The following is an 18,920-nucleotide window of genomic DNA, read 5'->3' as shown; positions in this document are numbered from 1 at the left end:
GCAGGTCAATCCATGTGATATATCATATTAACAGAAAGGACAAAAACTGCATGATCATCTCAATGGATGCAGAAAAAAATTTGACAAAATTCAATCCCTTTTTATGATAAAAACCCTCAGCAAATTCAGAGTAGAAGGTAACTTCTTCAACCTGTTAAAAAGTATCTACAAAAAATCCACAGCTAACATCACACTTAACGGTAAAAGGCTTTTTGCCCTAAGATCAGGAAGAAGACAAAGATGTCCTTTGACATCAATTCTGTTTAAAACCTACATGCTTTATTATTGGGTTTAACAAAGATAGGCAATAGTGGAAAAATAACTGAACAATGCAGGGAGGTTAAAGGAAGTTGAGGATTTTTATTAACAAGATCTGTTTGTACAGAATTCTCTTATCTTTGGCTCCCAAAGAATGTTGCTTTTCTCATGGTACAGGGCATCCTGCACATGGGAGTTTTAATTTCCCATTTTCAGGAATAAAAGGGGAGATTAGAATGGCCTTCTTGCCTCTTGTTTTTCAAGTACCTTAAGCTCAAAGTACTTATGCCATAGTGGCATTTGGGGTGGCATAGTCTGTCACCCTTCAGCATCAAGAGCAGAAAGAAATAAGTAAAAGTATACTTGCAGATGACATGATCTTATATATAGAAAATCCTAAAGAATCCACAAAAAATTCAAAGCTAATAAATGAGTTTATCAAGGTTGCAAGATACAAGATCAATATACAAAAGTTGATTTTATTTCTACACCCAATGAACAGTTTGAAAATGAAAGAAAAATTTAATTTTCAACAGCATTAAAAAGAATAAAATATTAGAAATAAAATTATAAAAACAAGAGCAAGGTATATACACTGAAAGCTATAAAACATCCTTAAAAGAAATTAAATAAATGAACAGAAAACCCATATTCATGAATTGGGAGACTTAGTGTTAAGATAGCAATATTCCCTAAACTGATTGACAGGTTCAATGCAATCCCTATCGAAATCCCAGCTGTCCTTTTTGGAGAAATGGACAGACTAACTCTAACATGCATGTGGGAATATAAGCAATGCAGAGTAGCCAAAGCAATACTGAAAAAGAACAATCCTGGATGACTCAAATTCCACAATTTTAAAACTTACTACAAAACTAAAATAAACAAGAATGTGTGGTAGTGGAATAAGGACAGATATGAGGCTCACCACAGTGAATTAAGAGTCCAGAAAACAACCCTCACATTCACAATCCATTTTTAACAAAAGTCCCAAGATAATTTATTGAGAAAGAATAGGATTTTCAACAACTGGTACTGGGACAATAGGATATCCACATGCAAAACATGAAGTTGGACCCTCCTTAACACCACACACACGTGCACACACACACACACACAGAGTTTTAAAAATAGATCATAGACCTAAATATAGGAGTTAAAACTATAATACTCTTAGAATAAAATGTAGGAGTAAATCTTCATGAATTTGGGTTTGTGGAAGTGTTCTTAGTTATGATACTGAAAGCACAAACAACAAAAGAAAAAATAGATTATTTTGAACTTTATCAAATTGAAAACTTCTGCTTCAGTGGATTCCATCAGAAAGCAAAAAGAAAATCTGATGTTTTCAAATCATTAATCTGATGAATGACTTGTATGTAGAGTATATAGAATATTCTTACAACTCAATAATAAAAAGACAACCCAATTAAAATGAGCAAAGACTCTGAATAGGCATTTCTGCAAAGAAGATACACAAATGGCATAAGCACACGAAAAGATGTTCAACATCATTAAACAACAGGGAAATGTAAAATGAATCTACAGTGATTATCACTTTATACCTACTAAGATGACTATAATAAAAAGAGATCAATAAGTGCTGATGAGGAAGTGGCTAAACTGAAATCCTTACACATTGTTGATGGGAGTGCAAGATGGGGCAGTGCCTTTAGAAAACTCTTTGCCAGTCCCTCAATAAGTTAAACATAGAGTTACCATGTGACCCAGCAATTCCACTTCTAGGTATACAACAAAAGGAACTGAAAACTTGTACACAAATGTTCATAGTAGCTTTATTCGTAACAGACAAAAGGTAGGAGCAACATAAATGCCCATCAACTGATGAATGGATAGAGAAAATGTGATACACCCATACAAGGGTGTGATAATTGGCCATAAAAATGAATCAAGTAGTGATGCATGCTACAAGATGAATGAACCTTGAAAACATGATGCTACGTGAGAGAAGCTGGACACAAAAGGACACACATAATACGACCCCATTTGCGTGAACTATCCAGAGGTGGTAAATCCAAAGAGATAGAAAGTAGATAAATGGTTGCTAGGAGAGAGGAAGGAAGTTATGGGGAATGACTTCTAGTGAATACGGGGTTAGTGTTCATCATTGTACAACTTTGTGACTATATTAAACATCAATGATGATTAAAATAAGAAAATAATAGAATAATAGAGTCATGAGACCGCTGTACGGCTGGTGCTACCCTTGTGCAATACACCGAGGTGCCCAAACAAAGGAGCTGGCCCACAGTGGATGTCAGTACTCCTTAAGTAATATGTAAACCAATGTGGGAGGCAGACCTTATCCACGCAGTCATCAGCTTGCTGCTTCAGGTTCCCTGACCGCAGTAGGAGATAACAGGGAAAAGGGATGCTCTGTCCCAGAACATTACAGAGCTGTCAGAGCTCTGTAAAATATTGTGTGATCCCTTAACCTACGTACTTTCTTGTATGAAAAATATGGAGACAAATATTTATCGGTTTTAAAAGATACTAAAAATTAAGACAGCATGAGAAGTACGTTTTCTCCTATTCTCTCTGTCCTTTGGAAAGTGAGAGATGCTCTCAGAAAGAAGACTGCCTGGCAGGTTCTAACTGTTGGGAGAGACCCTAGGAATCTCGCTTTCTTTGTGAACTACCTTACAATTTAGCAAATATGAACCTAAAGTGAAATACCTTTTCCTAATTGATACATTGCTTTACATTAAACTGCCACAGAACTTTTCACTTGACTCAGGTTAGCTGCTGAAACTGATCTAAGAGCTAACTATTTATGTCAGTGTGTGCCCCTTTGGAGAAGGTACTAAATCACTCTTCACTCAAAAGCAGTTCATTCAATGGGATACGTCTTTCAGTGGGGGCGATTTCCTATGGGTATTTCAACTAATATTATTTTACAAAGTAATAGAGAGAATAAGCTAAGATTTTACTTTCACCCTTTAAAAAAATTAAAATCAAATCCAGAAAATCAGTCCTGTTTACTCCAATGAAGCCATCTGTTACTCAGTAACCAATCTATTAAATATATCTACAAGCTAATCAACTTTAGTTCAAGAGCATAACTTCCATTTTTTCTCCTTCACAAAAAGGCTACTCGATTAATAAATTACTATGAGATAACAAAATATCCTTTCATTTCACAAAGTAAAAACTTATGAATATATGTTCCAAATTTTTTCTTTATATTTTTTACATATGCAAATGATACAGAATATTAAGGATGTGACCAGCTCTCACAAAAACGTTTTCTCTGCTTTAAGTGTGCATCCAAGTCACCTGGCAATCTTGCAAACCTTCAGATTCTGATGCAGTCGATCTGGGGTGGGGCCTGAGAGGCTGAATTTTTTTTTTAAGCTTCCTGGTGATGCTCATGCTGCCACTCTGAAGGCCACACACTTTGACAGTCAAGGGTCTAAAATATATTTAAGTTCTAACTTTCTGTTATCCCTAACTGAATATTTATCATAGCCTCTCTATTACCTGACAATAGGGAATTGACAAACAGTGCAAGGTCTCTCAGATTGTTAGAAACATATGACCTTAAGCACACACACACACTCTTAACTTTTGCAAATGACCTTACCTTCTCATTAGGGGTTTATTGTTTTATAACATTACTCCCAGAGGGTTGCAATTTTGGAGATAAAGCTTTCAAGAAACTAATGGATTTCTCATTGTCAGCACTAAGGCACCTCTGTTTTACGTGAAATTTGAAAGGATATTGATGGCATTTGTCTCTGCATTTCATAGGAAATAATCACCCAAACACTTGACGATTTTTACTTCCCTCTTGGGAGAAGCAGTGTCTGCCCATTAAAGGCTGCAACAAGAGAGTGCTCTTTTCTACCCACCTTCTTTGGCTATTTCAGAAGCTTTTATTAGAATTCTGATGGCCTGTTTGTATTCTTTATTTTCCAGCATTTTGTCTGAGAGTAATCTGTAGGTCCTCAGGAGACTCTCGCAGGCCAACAAGTTGAGAAAGTGGCCTGTCTCGTCTTGCCATATCCGCCCTTGCGTCAATTGATGGAAGGCTTCATAATGCTCCGCCGCTTCCAGAAGCTGACCTGAAGAATAAAAGCCATTCATAAACGCAAACCACAGGCCAGAACATATTTTCAAATATTTTGCATACATCTTGCGCTTTACTACGAAAGGCAGGGGAACTATGGACTGCAGTCAAGTATTTCTAAGGCTGAAGAAGTGGGGTAAGGAGCTATCTCAAGTTGGACCACAGATTCAGCACTGATTTTGGTTGGACACCTGCTAGAGGGATATACCGGGACTAGTCGAAATTGATGAGAATTGCCCATCTTTATAGATGGTCCAGCAATAATTATTAGCAATCATATTAACTAATATTTATTTATCATTATACATATACAAGGCACTGTGCTGTGTGTTTTTCATGTATTTCTCACTTTTAATCTTCAAATTAGTCCTACGGAATAGGGATTGTTGTGACTCTACTTTCTAGAAGAGAGAGTTAGGTTAAGAATTTTGCCCACAATTGCATGTCTAGTGGCCTAGTAGATCCGGGCAGTCTGATGCCAGAGCCCATGCTCTAAACCACTGTCCTCCACTGCTTTCCCAACAGACGGCGATTCTTCATTCTCAAGGAGAATTCAGGTATATTGAGAAAGGATGTATCTGCTACAAACTACAAATTTAAATATCATGGATCTTTAAATCACTTCTCAAAGTTTGACTGAAATTTGCAAACAGGCATCTGTATACCCTGTTTAATTTTAAATAATTAAAATGTGACTTAACTGATTTTCTGAATTACATCTTATAATATAGTCCAAAATATATCTTCTCAAAGCCAAAATTCTAAATTAACGTTGTCATGGAATTCCTTGAAATGTGAGCAGTCACACTTTGGGAGAGTAGTTCGCAGTTCCACGCTGTAGATTGTGTTTTACTTGTGAGTTGCCTTGCGGAAATGCTTACAAAATCCTGTAATGTGAATTCTCTTTCATGGTATTGGAGTTACCTGACTGTGATTAACTGAGAAAGCACTTACATCTAGGCATCCCAACAGTAGTAGTTAAGAGTGAGTACAGGCTCCAAGCAGACAGCCCGAGCTCCTATACCAGCTTTATCCTTTTTGCTGTTTAGCCTCAGGCTCATTACTACCCTCTCTGTGCCTGAGTTTAATTCTTTTGCAGATAGGGTTATAGTATAATCACTTAAGGTGTTACTGTGAGAATTGAATTAATACATGCTCAATATCTGATACAGAGTAGGCACTCAAAGAACACAGCTACTGGTATCAGTTAGCATAGTGATAATATTTTTTAAAAATCCACAGGCCAGTTGAAATACAGCCACTATTTTTCCTTTCTTTAAATGCAACATATTCCTCCTGCAGAATATGTACCTGAGTCCTAATGACAATATTATCATGACTGATTAAGTTAATTTATGTAGGCCATACAAGGCTCAGTGTATTTCCTCAAATAGGATGCACTGGCTATTATAAGTTGGATATGCTAGGATACTACAACCATTGCCATGACTATTGCATATAATTTCTCCCAATTTTTGCACTGAATTAGCTATCAAAATAAATATTCAAAAAGTACGCATAAATAAAAATAGTATTTTCAAAGGAACACAACAAACAGAGGTGTATGATCATCAAATAATCCATACAAAAATTCAGTAAAGAGCTGAAAAACAAATTTCTTCTGTATAGCACAGGGATTTATATTCAGTATCTTGTAATAACCCTGAGTGAAAAAGAATATGAAAATAAATATATGTATGTATATGCATGACTGGGACATTATGCTGTACACCATAAATTGACACACTATAACTGACTGTACTTCAATTAAAAAAAAAAAATTCAGTAAAGACATGGCCAGTCTGAGCCCCATGCAGAAGGAAGGCATACTGACAAAGATTCATAGAGAGAGAGGGAGGTGTGTGCTGCTGAGCTGTTTATGAACTTGTGCTATGAAATTTTCACGTTGATAAAAGACTACAAAGCCGTAAGTATTATAGGAGAATATTTCATTACATGGACAGGTGCTTATGATAAGTGAAAATACTGAAAAACATCAGAAACGTGGACAAAGCATTATCAGTGTTATATGGGCGATGGGTGGTTTCTTTTCTGCTTTTCTTTTTTCTTTCTGATTATCGGCATTTTCTAATGTTTCTATCATCAACATATGCTCATTTTGTAAAAAAAGAAATATATAACAGAAGCTATTTTAAAAAAAATGCCCCATCCTTTTTCATTTTGCTACAAATACTCAAGGTGGAAGTTCACTGTCTGTCCTTACATTTAATTGACAATTTTTCTTTTACCTCCTACAAGAGCTGGCATAGTTTTTCACCTCTCTCCTGCAGCACCTCTCAGCAGAAACACCTTTCTCCAAATACCCATGACCCTCGTTTCTTTTTAAAAATTCGAATGGTGCGTTGACATATATGTGTGTTATATGCTATGTTTCCTCTGTTAACTATATTTCTGCCTGTAAAGTATAGCTCTGCATCCCTGGGAAGATGTATATGAGAGTTTTTTTTTCCTTTTGCCAGCATCCATCTATTCATAAAATACAGATACATATTTCTCTTTCGCCATGTGAATAGGGATGGCTAGATACAGGGAACTGTGAATAAACAAGATAGTCCCAGAAAAAATTGGGACTATAAGGAGACTAGGAAAGGGCTAACGGCATCTGTGGTCACACACAGTAACCATATGGAAAGAGGGTCCAAAGGTGTGTTATAAAATAACAGAGTCACTAAGAATTCCAGGAGGAGAGCCAGGAGATGAAGCTCTGGATAACCCAACTAATTACAATGAGATGTAAATAAGGCATAATGATGTAAATAGTATCTGAGAACTGATAGCCGTGTCCAAGATTTGATTCACATGGGGGAAAGGGAAATAAAAGGAGGGGAGGGTAGAAAGTGGGGAAAGGAGACGTGGAGGAAATGAGGAGCGGGCTGAAGGTGGGGAAGGGGGGAGAAGGGTGGGGACCAAGTCTCTGTATTCCAAATAAGCCAGACTTTTCTCTGTGTTAGGGATGCCATTAGGCCTCCTGGAATGAGGTAAGAGAGGTTCTTGGGACGTTCATTTCAGTCGGCTACTGTGGAAGGGGGCCTTGGAATGACTGAGAAATAGTCTTTGCAGTTGAGTTTGAATTTTGGCTTGAGCACTGGGGACTAGTATTAGTACCTGCTTAGTTCATGATTATTAGCCGAAGTTCATCTCTCAGAAGGACCTGCTTGAGGTCTGCCATGAGGAAGGAGTCTAGTCCAAGGTGCTCCGGTAAAAGAAACAAGGACCTAGTCTTTCCTGAAGCCCTACTGGGTACTAATCAAAATGCCCCATGTATGATCTTATTTAACCTTCCCCAAACTGGTAAATACAATTTTTATTCTTACACCAAAGAGGAAGCTGAGGCTCACAGACATCAAATGACTCAAATTGATTAAAAAAAAAAAAAGGTGCTTGTTTAGGATTTAAACCTCAGATCACCAAAACCCCATACAGCTTGGTTCTACCACATCAGGTACCAGTCAAGAAGCTTAGGTGGAGTAAGTTGCATTCTCTGGACATAAATCTCTCCAGTTATACACAATGCTTGAGTTATGTGATTTCTAGTCTCTTCCAGTTCTATAATTCTGTGACTCTACTCAGGCAATCACAAGGACCTCCAACATAAAAGAACAGATACTAGCCAGTGATGCGCTTCTGATTGGTCTTTCTGAAGGAGTCTGATATACCACCAGCTTTGCAACCTACGGCAAAGTTCCCCACTTTAACCTGACCTGTGAGGTGACATCCATGGGGAGGGGGCACCTAGAATGATTCAGTGCCCCATACTTGGTCATCTGTGGTCCCATCCAGCTCTTCATGGTTTCATGTCCCCTTCCTTAACCACTTTGCCACAGATGAGGTCCCTGGGAATACCGATCAGCACTGATTTAAACCAAAATCCCTATGCAGAGGAAGTAGAGCTTTCCATCGCCTCTGAGCTGTAGGGGATCATTTTAAAAATTATTTGGTGGCAAATAGGTCAGTAAATAAGCCAGCAAGGATCGGTCCAAATAAACACACAAATGACTTGGCTACAATTTCTAAAGGCTGGTCAAAATCTGAAAGAATATATTATAATATGGCATAATATTTGATTAAAAAATATTAAAATATATCTATACTATGAAGAGAGCATAGTAATTTAAATATGCAAGTATTTCCCTTTAAGCATGATTAACAATGAAATAATTTCCATCCAATTTATATTTCCAACTGTGAATAGGATTTTAAAGATTCTCTTACTTCCTGAGTAAAGGCTGATATCCATATTAAGACTGGATATTTGTTAAGACATGATGCCTGCTGGTTTTACCTGAAATTTTTAAATTTCATACACCTGAGATATTATAAAAAGTCATCAATCTAGCGATCATTTTGACAAAGCTAAATGTAAATATAAATTAAGATCATAAATCAGATTTTCAAATTTGGCTCATAGCTTCCCTTTAGATCTTCTTCAGCATGTTCCTATGTTTTGTGCCCTTTGTTACCAGGTAAACTTTAATATATCAGAACCAGGCAAGATTTCCAGATTCCACTATCAATCTCATTGAAGGACAAGTGCCTAGATAACTTTCCTTCTCTGGACTTCTCAAGTGTTACCATTATTTTTCACTGAGAAAGAGAGCAGAGAAAAGAAGAATGATTATACCAAGGTTTCACAAAAACACAAGTTTACTGAAAACAGAAAAGAGAAGGCCTTGGGCACATTCACAGATGCAAAAAGTCTCCTGAGGGCACCTGACCTTTATCTTGTTGCACCAAGAATTATCAGCAAATCTTCATTATCACTATGAATAACAAAGATCACAGGAGTAGCTGTGACAAGGAAGACATACCAACTATTGTTCAGCTAAGTACCTGAAATGCATGATTCTATGCTAAGCAAAATTCTAGAGAATTCACTAATATTTCAAGTGAATCAAGGAAGAAAATGGAGCCAAGATGTTTTGTGCGAGTGACTGAAGGTGGCGTTCCACCAATACCAGCAGTAATCAATTTTTCTCAATAACATCAGGTAGCACCGGAAAACACATCTTAAAAGACACACACAGTGATTGTGTAAAACAATCATTTTTCACAATTATACAATGATTGTGTAAAACAAGAATCCAGGTATGAATAGAAGAGGCTTAAGCCTCAAGTTTTTTGTTTTCTTTCGTTTTTTTTAATTATATTTTAAAATTATATGACATCTACATGAACAATAAGGACGTTGGCATGCATTGATAGTTTTTCACCTAAAACAAAGTGTACTCTTAAAATAAAACTACTACAAAGGAGTTTCACTTTAACTAAAGCCCACATAAACAAGACATCCAGCCACGTATTAGAAAATACAAACAAAACCCAAACAATGTTGTGAACTGCAGAATACTCGGTAGGGTGTTAAGACAAACACTATGTAGAGAAAATAAGATTTCATACATTTGGGTATCACCCAAATTGTAGCTTACCCCTCTTCCCTGTACATCTCTGAAAGTTTATAGATATTTGTTGTATCACAGCAGATGTCTAGAACAAATATTAAGCAAAGGAGAATGTATATGATCTCTCCCATTTTAGTTTTTTTTTTAAAGTAGGAAGATTGACTAGATATTAACACAAATGGGTTTAAATGTGAAGCTGCCATAAAAGCAGGAACATAAATGTAATTCTCCCAGCCGCTATTTTGATGCACATTTTTGATTCCATGAATATTTTATGAAATGGCCCAAACTAAAGCCATATAACATTCCTGCATTACTGATGCTTGCGCCCGTAAGCTACGAACATTAGAGGCATGATTGAGTGCATTAAAATGAACTCATTCAGCAGTGCATTGATTACTTGAAGGGGGAGGGAAAAGAAAAAAGGAAAAAAAAAAAAAAGAAAGAAGTTGCTCCACTTAAGAAAACAGCACACAAATCTAAAGTTTGCAATATAATAAGGGTGAAGGCAAGTTTGAAATAAAATAATATTTCACAAATAAAGTATGACTGTTTAAATCTGACATTAATTAGACAAGGTGTTAATTATGTCCAAAGATGCTCCGATATTGTTCAGGTAATTTAAAATGTCACAATCTAAGATGCACAGGCTGGCCTGCTTTAGCTCCACGCATCAGCAGTTCTGAAAGTAGCTAATTATTTCCTTTTCTATCAACTTGTACATTTGCCAGTAAAAATAATGCTACAGAAACAATTGCATGAAAATAATTTGACAGGTCCATAAAGCCTATTTCTTCAGCAGCACTGGTATAAGTCATAAGCATATTTAGTTGTAAATTGTGCAGATTTGTTGAAGAATTTAAGGCAATATTCCACTTTGGTTTAAAACAACAACCTAAAGGAACAATAAAGCTTTATGTATATTGTATTACATTTTAATCTGGAGCTACTGGACATCTTTGGCAGTAAGTTACTGTTCTGTACAATGTAGACATAAAATCTGCTAGAAGCAATATTGAACAGCAGCAAAATGAGAAAAATGTTATGGTCCTTTTGTAAAAACAAAGACATTGTTTTCCATTTCAGTTTAACTGCACAAACAATTTATATTATCTTTAGGTTTTTACATTCAATTATGATAATTATAACGGCGCTATACATGTGGAAATATTAAGGGCTTGTCATACTTCCCAATGGAAACTACCACTTTCAGAGGTTTGCCTCTTGTCAGGGGAGATTTGTTCAGTACTATAACCCACTGCACACCATTGCAAAATGGAATGCCGGAAAACAGATTTTGTTTCTGTAACTCAGTAGCATCCCTAATGAACTGGGGAGAAAATGTGCCTGTAACTTTTGAGTAGCTACTTTGGGACACTTAGAAGAAATTTAAGGTGCTATTTACAAAACGAAATCCTTTATTATTTTGAGCAAAGATTTCAGACGGACATTATAGGAACACTACTCTTATTCTGTTAAAGAGGATAGGTCACTAAACGAGACAATGAAAAGGATCATAGGAAGACAGGAAGGCAGGTGTGGGGAAAACTCACCAAGGGCTTTATCCCAAGTGTTGGCAATACTAGTAAGTTAATTTTCAAATTCCAGAAAATTTTCCTGGACCTCTAAAATATTCTGGAAGGGCTGTTATTAATTCCCATTGTTTTAAAAAATTTTACATCATTTATCTTTTAATTTGGTTTATTTATTTATTTTATTATTATCTTTTTTAACAGAGGTACTGGGGATTGAACCCAGGACCTCCTGCATGCTAAGCAGACACTCTACCACTGAGCTATACCCTCTCCCTCTAATTGTTGTTGTTTCTGATTTTAGATAGCTGAATAGTGGTCAGTGATGGAAACGGTGCCCAGACTTGACTGCTCCGTGTCATAATAAACCTCAGACAGTAGTTTCCCTCCAAGTGTTTTCTGAGGATTAAGCATGAGTCAGCTTTGCTCTAAAGTGTTCATAATTGGCAGTATCAAAATTACTCAAATAATTTTCAAAAAGGTAAAACACTTGTATAATGTATAAAAAATAGGAAATTAATACTAGCCATTAAAAAGCGTATAGAGCTTTCCACCTCATCTTAAAATAATAAGTAAAAAGTGTTGACAAGCATAAAAATCTGAGGAGAAATAAAGTCAATACTGACATTAGATCAACTAATGAATTATATTGCTCTGGACTTAATCAATAACGTAGTTCTTGCTTGAATTATATATTGCTCATGATTTTAAATAAACCACGATCTGACTGTATATCCTGTATGTTTATATGAGCAAAGAGGAAGGTGTAGAGCATATATACTGAAATATTAGTATTGCTCCTCTTATTAAGGAAGATGGAGGTAAATATGAAGGGTATTAACTTTTCCCTTATACATCATTGTTTTGATTGATAATAAGCAGATGCTAATTTTGAATATTAAAAAACTAACTTTTTGAATATAAAAAAACCTAGCCAGAAAGAGAAAGAAAAATGACATATGATATCACCTATACGGAGAACCTCAACAAAAAGGATACAAATGAACTACTTATTATTTATAACTTAGATGATTGATTTTTTTGAATTTGTGTAAGCACATTTGACTGTCCTTTATGATTGGATTACTGCATTTTGTTGATTCTTATTTTGTGGTTGGCTTTATTCCTTTGATAACTTTGTAAGTTTAAAAAGCTAAAGCTCTAAACTGTTCTTAGAAACAATGAACAGTACATATATGTAAATTTTTTTAAATGTGCAGTATATTGTATATATGTATTTACATGCAATATATTGTATATGTGCAGTCAAATGGAATCAATTTTACTTAATAAAACTGAAAAATGAAAAAAAACCCTAACTAACTGTAAGTAATCATTTTAGGTGAGTATAGAGTGAGAAAAATAATATTAGTGGAGTACTTACTATGTGCCTGGAATGACAGTAGCTGATATATATACACATGTATAGACATATATATGAATTTATATTTTATTCAAAAATTTTTATTTTTATTGAGGTATAGTTGATTTATAATATTACATTAGTTTCAGTTCAAAATAATTCAAAATTTTTGTAGATAATTTATATAGTACAGTACAGATAATTGGCTGTATTTTCTGTGTTATACAATATATCCTTGTGGCTTATTTATTCTATATATAGTAGTTTGTACCTCTTCATCCCCTACCCCTATCTTGCCCCTCCCTGCTTCCACCTCCCCATTGGTAACCACTAGTTTGTTCTCTGTATCTGTGAGTCTGTTTCTGTTTTGTTATATTCATTCATTGGTTTTATTTTTTTCCAGTTCCACATATAAGTGATAATGGTATCTGCATTTTAGGGATGAAGAAAATGAGCCTTAGGGATTCTCTTGCCTAAATTCACATACCAAGTAGGTGGCGGAGCTGATGCCTAAAGCGCGTGATGGCTTTACTTAGTCAAAGTGTGACCCCTTTTGGAAACTGTCCAAAGTCTGACTTAAAGGTAGAGACCAAGGTTGAACCTCAAACACCATGATGTAACTGGACCATTCCCACCCTTCCTTTAAGGAGAAACAAGGAGAAGCATGCCAACCTCAGGGTGTGGCTGTAAGGGCATTCAAACAGCTGCAGGGGCACCCTGCGGTGTGCCTGGGGCTTTGTGGATGCTCAGTAACTTTTCATGCCGTTTTATCTTTTTTTTTTTTTTAGGTTTGCCATTTGGAGCCATATCTGATGGGCCTGTTATATGGAATGCTTCAAAGCTGAAATATTATGGAACAGTGTCATTTATTCAAATTTAAAGACACTAGTTTTAAGACACTACTTGGAAACAGCACCCTTCATCCAACATTCGCCCAACAGCCCTGTCACTCTCGGTCAGTGGTACCTCTGAGGAGCTATTTCTGGGGAGGTGCCTCTTCTCAGAGAGTCAGAGGAAACACTGTCTCCAGAACAGTTTATTCAGTGGGGCAAGAACTGCAGGCTCAGGGCAGCGATTCAAGACCTCCTTGCAAAGCTTTGAAAAACAGAAACCTGCTGCAGAGCAGGCACCTCTGAACGAGGCTTCCTCTCCCTGCTACTCGTTAAGCAGTAAATAATTAAAACACCCTGAAAAAGACAGGTAAAATACAAGCAGCCATGTCAGTAACACAGACATGAAAGAGAAGGGGAAGAAAATGAATTTTAAAAAAAGGCCAGGAAATAATTCATTTGAAGCTCTAATAAAGTTTCATTTGCAGTCTTGTTTAAAGATATATCAGACTTTAGGGATGTAACCTAATTACATTTTTATTCTAAGTTCCATTCAAAGATCTTGGACTTTGATTCTTTAACACAGATCAAACATGGAATAATTTTCTTGTGGCTATCAATACTTAAAAAGGATCTCTTCATTAAATACTATAAGGTCTTAGGAACGTGTACACATAGTAGATGGAGAATAAACTGACATGCCCTGAAAAGTGACAATTAATTTATGTAGAAATAGCAATGCTAATTCACTTAACTTCTGGAAAAAAAACCAAAACCTTTTTAACTATTACATCTGCTTTCATTCAGATAGAAAGTGACTCAGTTTCTAATACTGATCAAATCGGATGCACCTTAGAAAATGTATGCTGGTGCCCACTTTTAAATCCATTCTTGGAAATTTACCCAGAAAAATGAAGTAATGGAAGGAGGAAGCCTTGAAATCATGCAGAGATTAAAGGGGAGATGCTTTCAACAAACGTACAGTCAGCCCTAGAGCCTTAGTGATGGGTGGATGTGTTACAGTAATCACTGTTCATACTTAGAAACTTTCTGGATTGGCTTTATTTTATATTGTTACTAAGAAACCTGAATGGAATAACACATTTTCTCTTCAGAGAATCTTTTTGGAAAAGTTTCCGTCAAAGGGACTTTTAAAATGCTAAATTAGAAGCAGTTTATAAGTGGGTGGCAACAAACAGGATTTTTTTTTTTTTTTTTTACTATTAAGAGGAGAAAAAATGTTCCCAATGAACGGGGAGAGTTGTACTAGAAGTGAGAGTAGGCAGAGCAAAGTCACTTGGCCTTAAAGAGTCCAGTACGGACTCCTGGGTCATGATTCAGCAGGAAACGTTGGAAAGGCTTTGTTGGGGTTGTTTTTTGTTTGTTTTCCCCCTTCAGAATAGCCACAGTGTCCACCAGTGAATCTGTTTTCAAGGATAAACACTGCATGTGATGTCCTTTGTCCGTTCCAGTGCTATTTTTCCTTGCAGTGGTCTGTATGTAAGGAGGCTTCGTGGTTACAAATTTTAAAATATAGTAATTTAAATAGAAAGTAAAGGTCATTTAAAACCAAAAATAACCATATTATGCTTGTCAAAAATCTATTAACAGCAAATAACAAAGACGTTATTGTCTTACCACTGTTTGATACATGAATAAAACACTAGGTTTAGAAAGACAAAAGAAAAATTTAAATTTTTGTTATATTTAAGATGACCAATTCCTCCCAGTTTGCCAAGACTTCTTTTTGTTCCTATCCCAGAAGTCTTGAGTCCCAGGAACTCCCTCAGACTCAGGCAAATTGGGGTGACTGGCCACCCTAATCCTGACCCAAAATACAAACGAATTCGGAAAATATAATTGAGTAAATTATGTAAGTGGTATTTAGCAAAAGTATAATGCAATATAGGCTTTACGTATTTTATGGGCAAAAGTATTACATCAGCATGAATGAAGCACTCCATGGAAAAACCTGAACAATTACTGACAATGACACCGACAATCAATCAAAATGTTTTTGTTTTGGTCAAGTATCATTCTACTCCTTTTTTACCCATGTATATCTTTTACACAGTTATAAAGAGATTACTATAATTATTTTGTTTATCTAAATTGTTTTATTAGAACTATCTTCCATATTAAATATTTTCATAACTTTAAATATTTATCATTAGCATTATAAAAGGCTGCATAATATTTCTTTGGGGGGGAATGTATACTTTAATCATATGTCTAGTGCTTGGATATTTAGATTATTTCTCCATTATAAATAATGCTTCAATTAACACCTTAATGTATTTTTCTATATTTAAATTATTTTTAATTTCTAGAAGTGAAATTAATAGATAAAAATGTATGGGATGTTTTTGTCATTGCTGTGCATTGCCGTGTTACTTTCCAAAACTATTTAAGTGATTCACATTATTACCAGCAATACACAGAAGCATTATTTTAAAGAACCAAGATTGTTTTGTTTTTGTATTTTAGGAAGTTTAAATGGTATTTCACAATTATTCAAATTGATTTTTTTTAGAGAAGTTACTTATTTTCCTAGATATTTATTACATATCACTTTTCCTTTTTTGGCAAATTATCTGTTTGTATCCTTTTTCTATTAATTACAGTGGTCTTAACATTTTCCTTCCCAATTGATGTATGCTTTACATAGAATACAGCTACTAATTCTTTATAGCATATGTTATTTATACAAAGTTGTTTTTTCCTCCTTTCTCCGATCCCCTGCCCTATATCTGACTTCTGCCTCTTCTGCTGTCATGTCTAGAAGTCATCCTTTCCATCTATTCAGCCAGCAGACCAGCCCACTCTCCCTCCCAGTCTTAGTGCCTCCTACATCTTCCCCTGCTTCTAGGTTATCCCACCCACAATTATTGGACAGCCTGACTCATACATGGATTTCATGGCATGATGAAAAGCCCCGTTATAAAGGCACCCAAGGCTGCCTATCCCCGCGCATTCAGTCAGCTAATCATTTTCTCTTCCATCTTCTTTTCCATGTTGGCAAGGCCCTGTCTACAGTATTAGCCTTCACAGAGATAGTTTTCTTAGAGAACCATCCTTTATGTGCATAATCTGGAGAGGCTAAAAGGGGAGTGGAGATTAAGTCACGAGGGGGTCATGTCACCAGTAAGCCCTGATGGAATGGGATTCTTACTGTGCATTACATGGGACTCTCAGGGGGATGGGGCTGGGGGAAGGACCATGGAGGCAATGGTTGGACAAGTTGGCAAATGACAGAGGACACAGAAAAGGAGATACCACGTTTTGTTATTCATAATTTTGTCAGGACCAGTTTTATTTCAAAAGCCTTTTCTTGTCACAATTTAAATAAAAATAAATCAAGGAAAGATAAACCTGGAAGGTCAACCTTGTGAGGCGTTGGCTGATCAAACCATTGTATAGGGAGGTAGCATTGGGTAGTGGTAAGGACACTGAACCTAAGATCCGAAGACCCAGGGTCCCATCTTGGTCTTGACATGCTTTAGTTGTTATTTAACCTCTCAGAATTCCTTTTTTCTGGAATAATATCACCAACCTCATTCATGAGGAAAAGCACTATATGTATATAAATCTATACTATGAATATCTTTGTATACATGGCTGCCATTACGTACATTGCAGATACATCTGATTTGTTCTACGTCTGTCTAAATGGCAGCTGAATCAGTGTGAAGGGCCATATACCTATAGAGATAGTCCGTGTGTATTTGTGCTGAGTGTGACACAGAGAGGGGAAAGGGAGCTGATGTGGATGTGGAATTTTGGATCCAAGTCTTGCTCCTGCTACTAACAAACTATGTGGCCACGGCAAAATCCTTTCATTACTTTGTTTCAGCTTAGGGTCTGGACTAGATGGCTTCTAAGACCCAAAACAGCTCTAAAATTCATTCATCTAAAAGAACTAAACAATATAATTTCTCAACTCAGTTTTAAACAATTGAGAACTATTTCGCAATTTGCTAAATCCGTATCTACCTGTTCATCCATAGGAAGGAGTTTTTCCTGACCCTTAGTGACATGCTTACAGCATCCCTTCTTGAACGTCAACTGTAGGAATCAGGAACACATAACATTAATCATGAGAGAACAATTTTCCTCTTCTTCTAGTTCCCACCCAAGCTACTACCCTTTAAAGGGTTTCCTCATTTGTAAGCAGCAGCCCAGCCTCCGTGTGAAACAGCAGGGACAAGCAGAAAAAGCATTCGAGCTCTTGAGACCAAAAGAATATGTATCTACTAAGCACCTACTGTGCACACAAAAGTGATCCTACCACTTGGAAAGACGGCAGGGATGTTATTCACGGAGCAAGGTCTCCCCTCTCCCAATATGTTTAATGTTCTGAACGAAAAGTAAAGAAGTTGCTAGTTTTTAAGGATTGATCTTTCAATAGCCATTTAAGCAACCACAGAAATCAGAGCTGGAAGTGGACTCAGAGCACAAAACATCTGCTCCCACCCCTTCATTTTAAAGACAAGGAGAACAAGATCCACAATGACTAAATAAATTACCCAGATACACATAGTTACCTAGCAAATGGCAGTGTCAAAAGAGAATCTAAGTTTATTGCCCAACCTGACAGTTTTTCCTCTGCTAGACTTCATCTCTAGCCTGATGTTCAAATGCCGTTTGGTTAAGTATGCCGACCAAGATAGTCATCCAATGTCTATTAACCATCACTAATTTAACTCTTGTGTGTGAATGTGCAGGCTTCCAATTTTATCTTGATTAAAGATTGTGTCCTATATGTCTAATATCCCTGAAGATCTGGGTTTCCCTTGCTATCTGAAAAAAAACAATCAATAATTAACATTTCCCCCTACTTTTTTACATCATTAATAATGTGACTGGATCTATAATACTTCTGTAAACTTCACCATTATTTTTTACTAACTGAAAAAACTTCTATCCTTTTTAATACTTTTGAATTCAGTGAAATCTTAAAAATTAGCTAGTCACCCCCTTCCCCACCCAGTTAAAAAATAAAACATTCCACAAGGTAACCAATTCTTTTAGCGTGGAATGACAAATGATGCAAAATAAGTCTCCGGCCATCCCACAACATCGGTGCCCTTCTCTGGGGCCCAGGCAGCTGAGATTTTGTGTATTTGATGGGTTTTTAAATCCTCTCAACAGCGTTTACATCTCTATTAATTTTTAATAAAATGAACGAGAAAATAAAATACCACACTAAAAACTGATATATCCTTTGCATTTCTTTTAGTTATTAAAGCTGTTTTTCTAATAAGCTGGCAAACATTATTCCATGACAAACAAGTAATTACCATGAAATTTCTATCAATTCTGATATGGCATCTTTGATGATATTAAAATCTTTGATGACACTGTTGTATTTTAATCTTTTTTTTTTTTGAGAACTGAATACTGTGATGACAAACTTCATTTCAAATG

At 36.0% G+C, this 18,920-nt stretch overlaps 1 protein-coding gene across 5 annotated transcripts in view; it reads right to left on the bottom strand.

Moving 5' to 3' along the window:
- Positions 1 to 18,920, bottom strand: part of TTC29 (tetratricopeptide repeat domain 29) — a 210,675-nt gene that overhangs the window by 132,204 nt on the left and 59,551 nt on the right. For all 5 annotated transcript variants that reach the window (XR_012079909.1, XM_031692490.2, XM_072976073.1 and 2 more), the window contains exon 7: positions 4,131 to 4,343. Coding sequence is in view for 4 of the 5 variants with exons in the window: in XM_031692490.2 (XP_031548350.1) it covers positions 4,131 to 4,343 (213 nt within the window). In the remaining variant the exon portion in view is untranslated. The remainder of the gene's footprint in view (positions 1 to 4,130; positions 4,344 to 18,920) is intronic.

Source organism: Vicugna pacos, chromosome 2 (assembly GCF_048564905.1).
Source record: "Vicugna pacos chromosome 2, VicPac4, whole genome shotgun sequence".
Taxonomy (NCBI): Eukaryota; Metazoa; Chordata; class Mammalia; order Artiodactyla; family Camelidae; genus Vicugna; species Vicugna pacos.
This window is presented reverse-complemented; position numbering and strand designations above follow the sequence as displayed.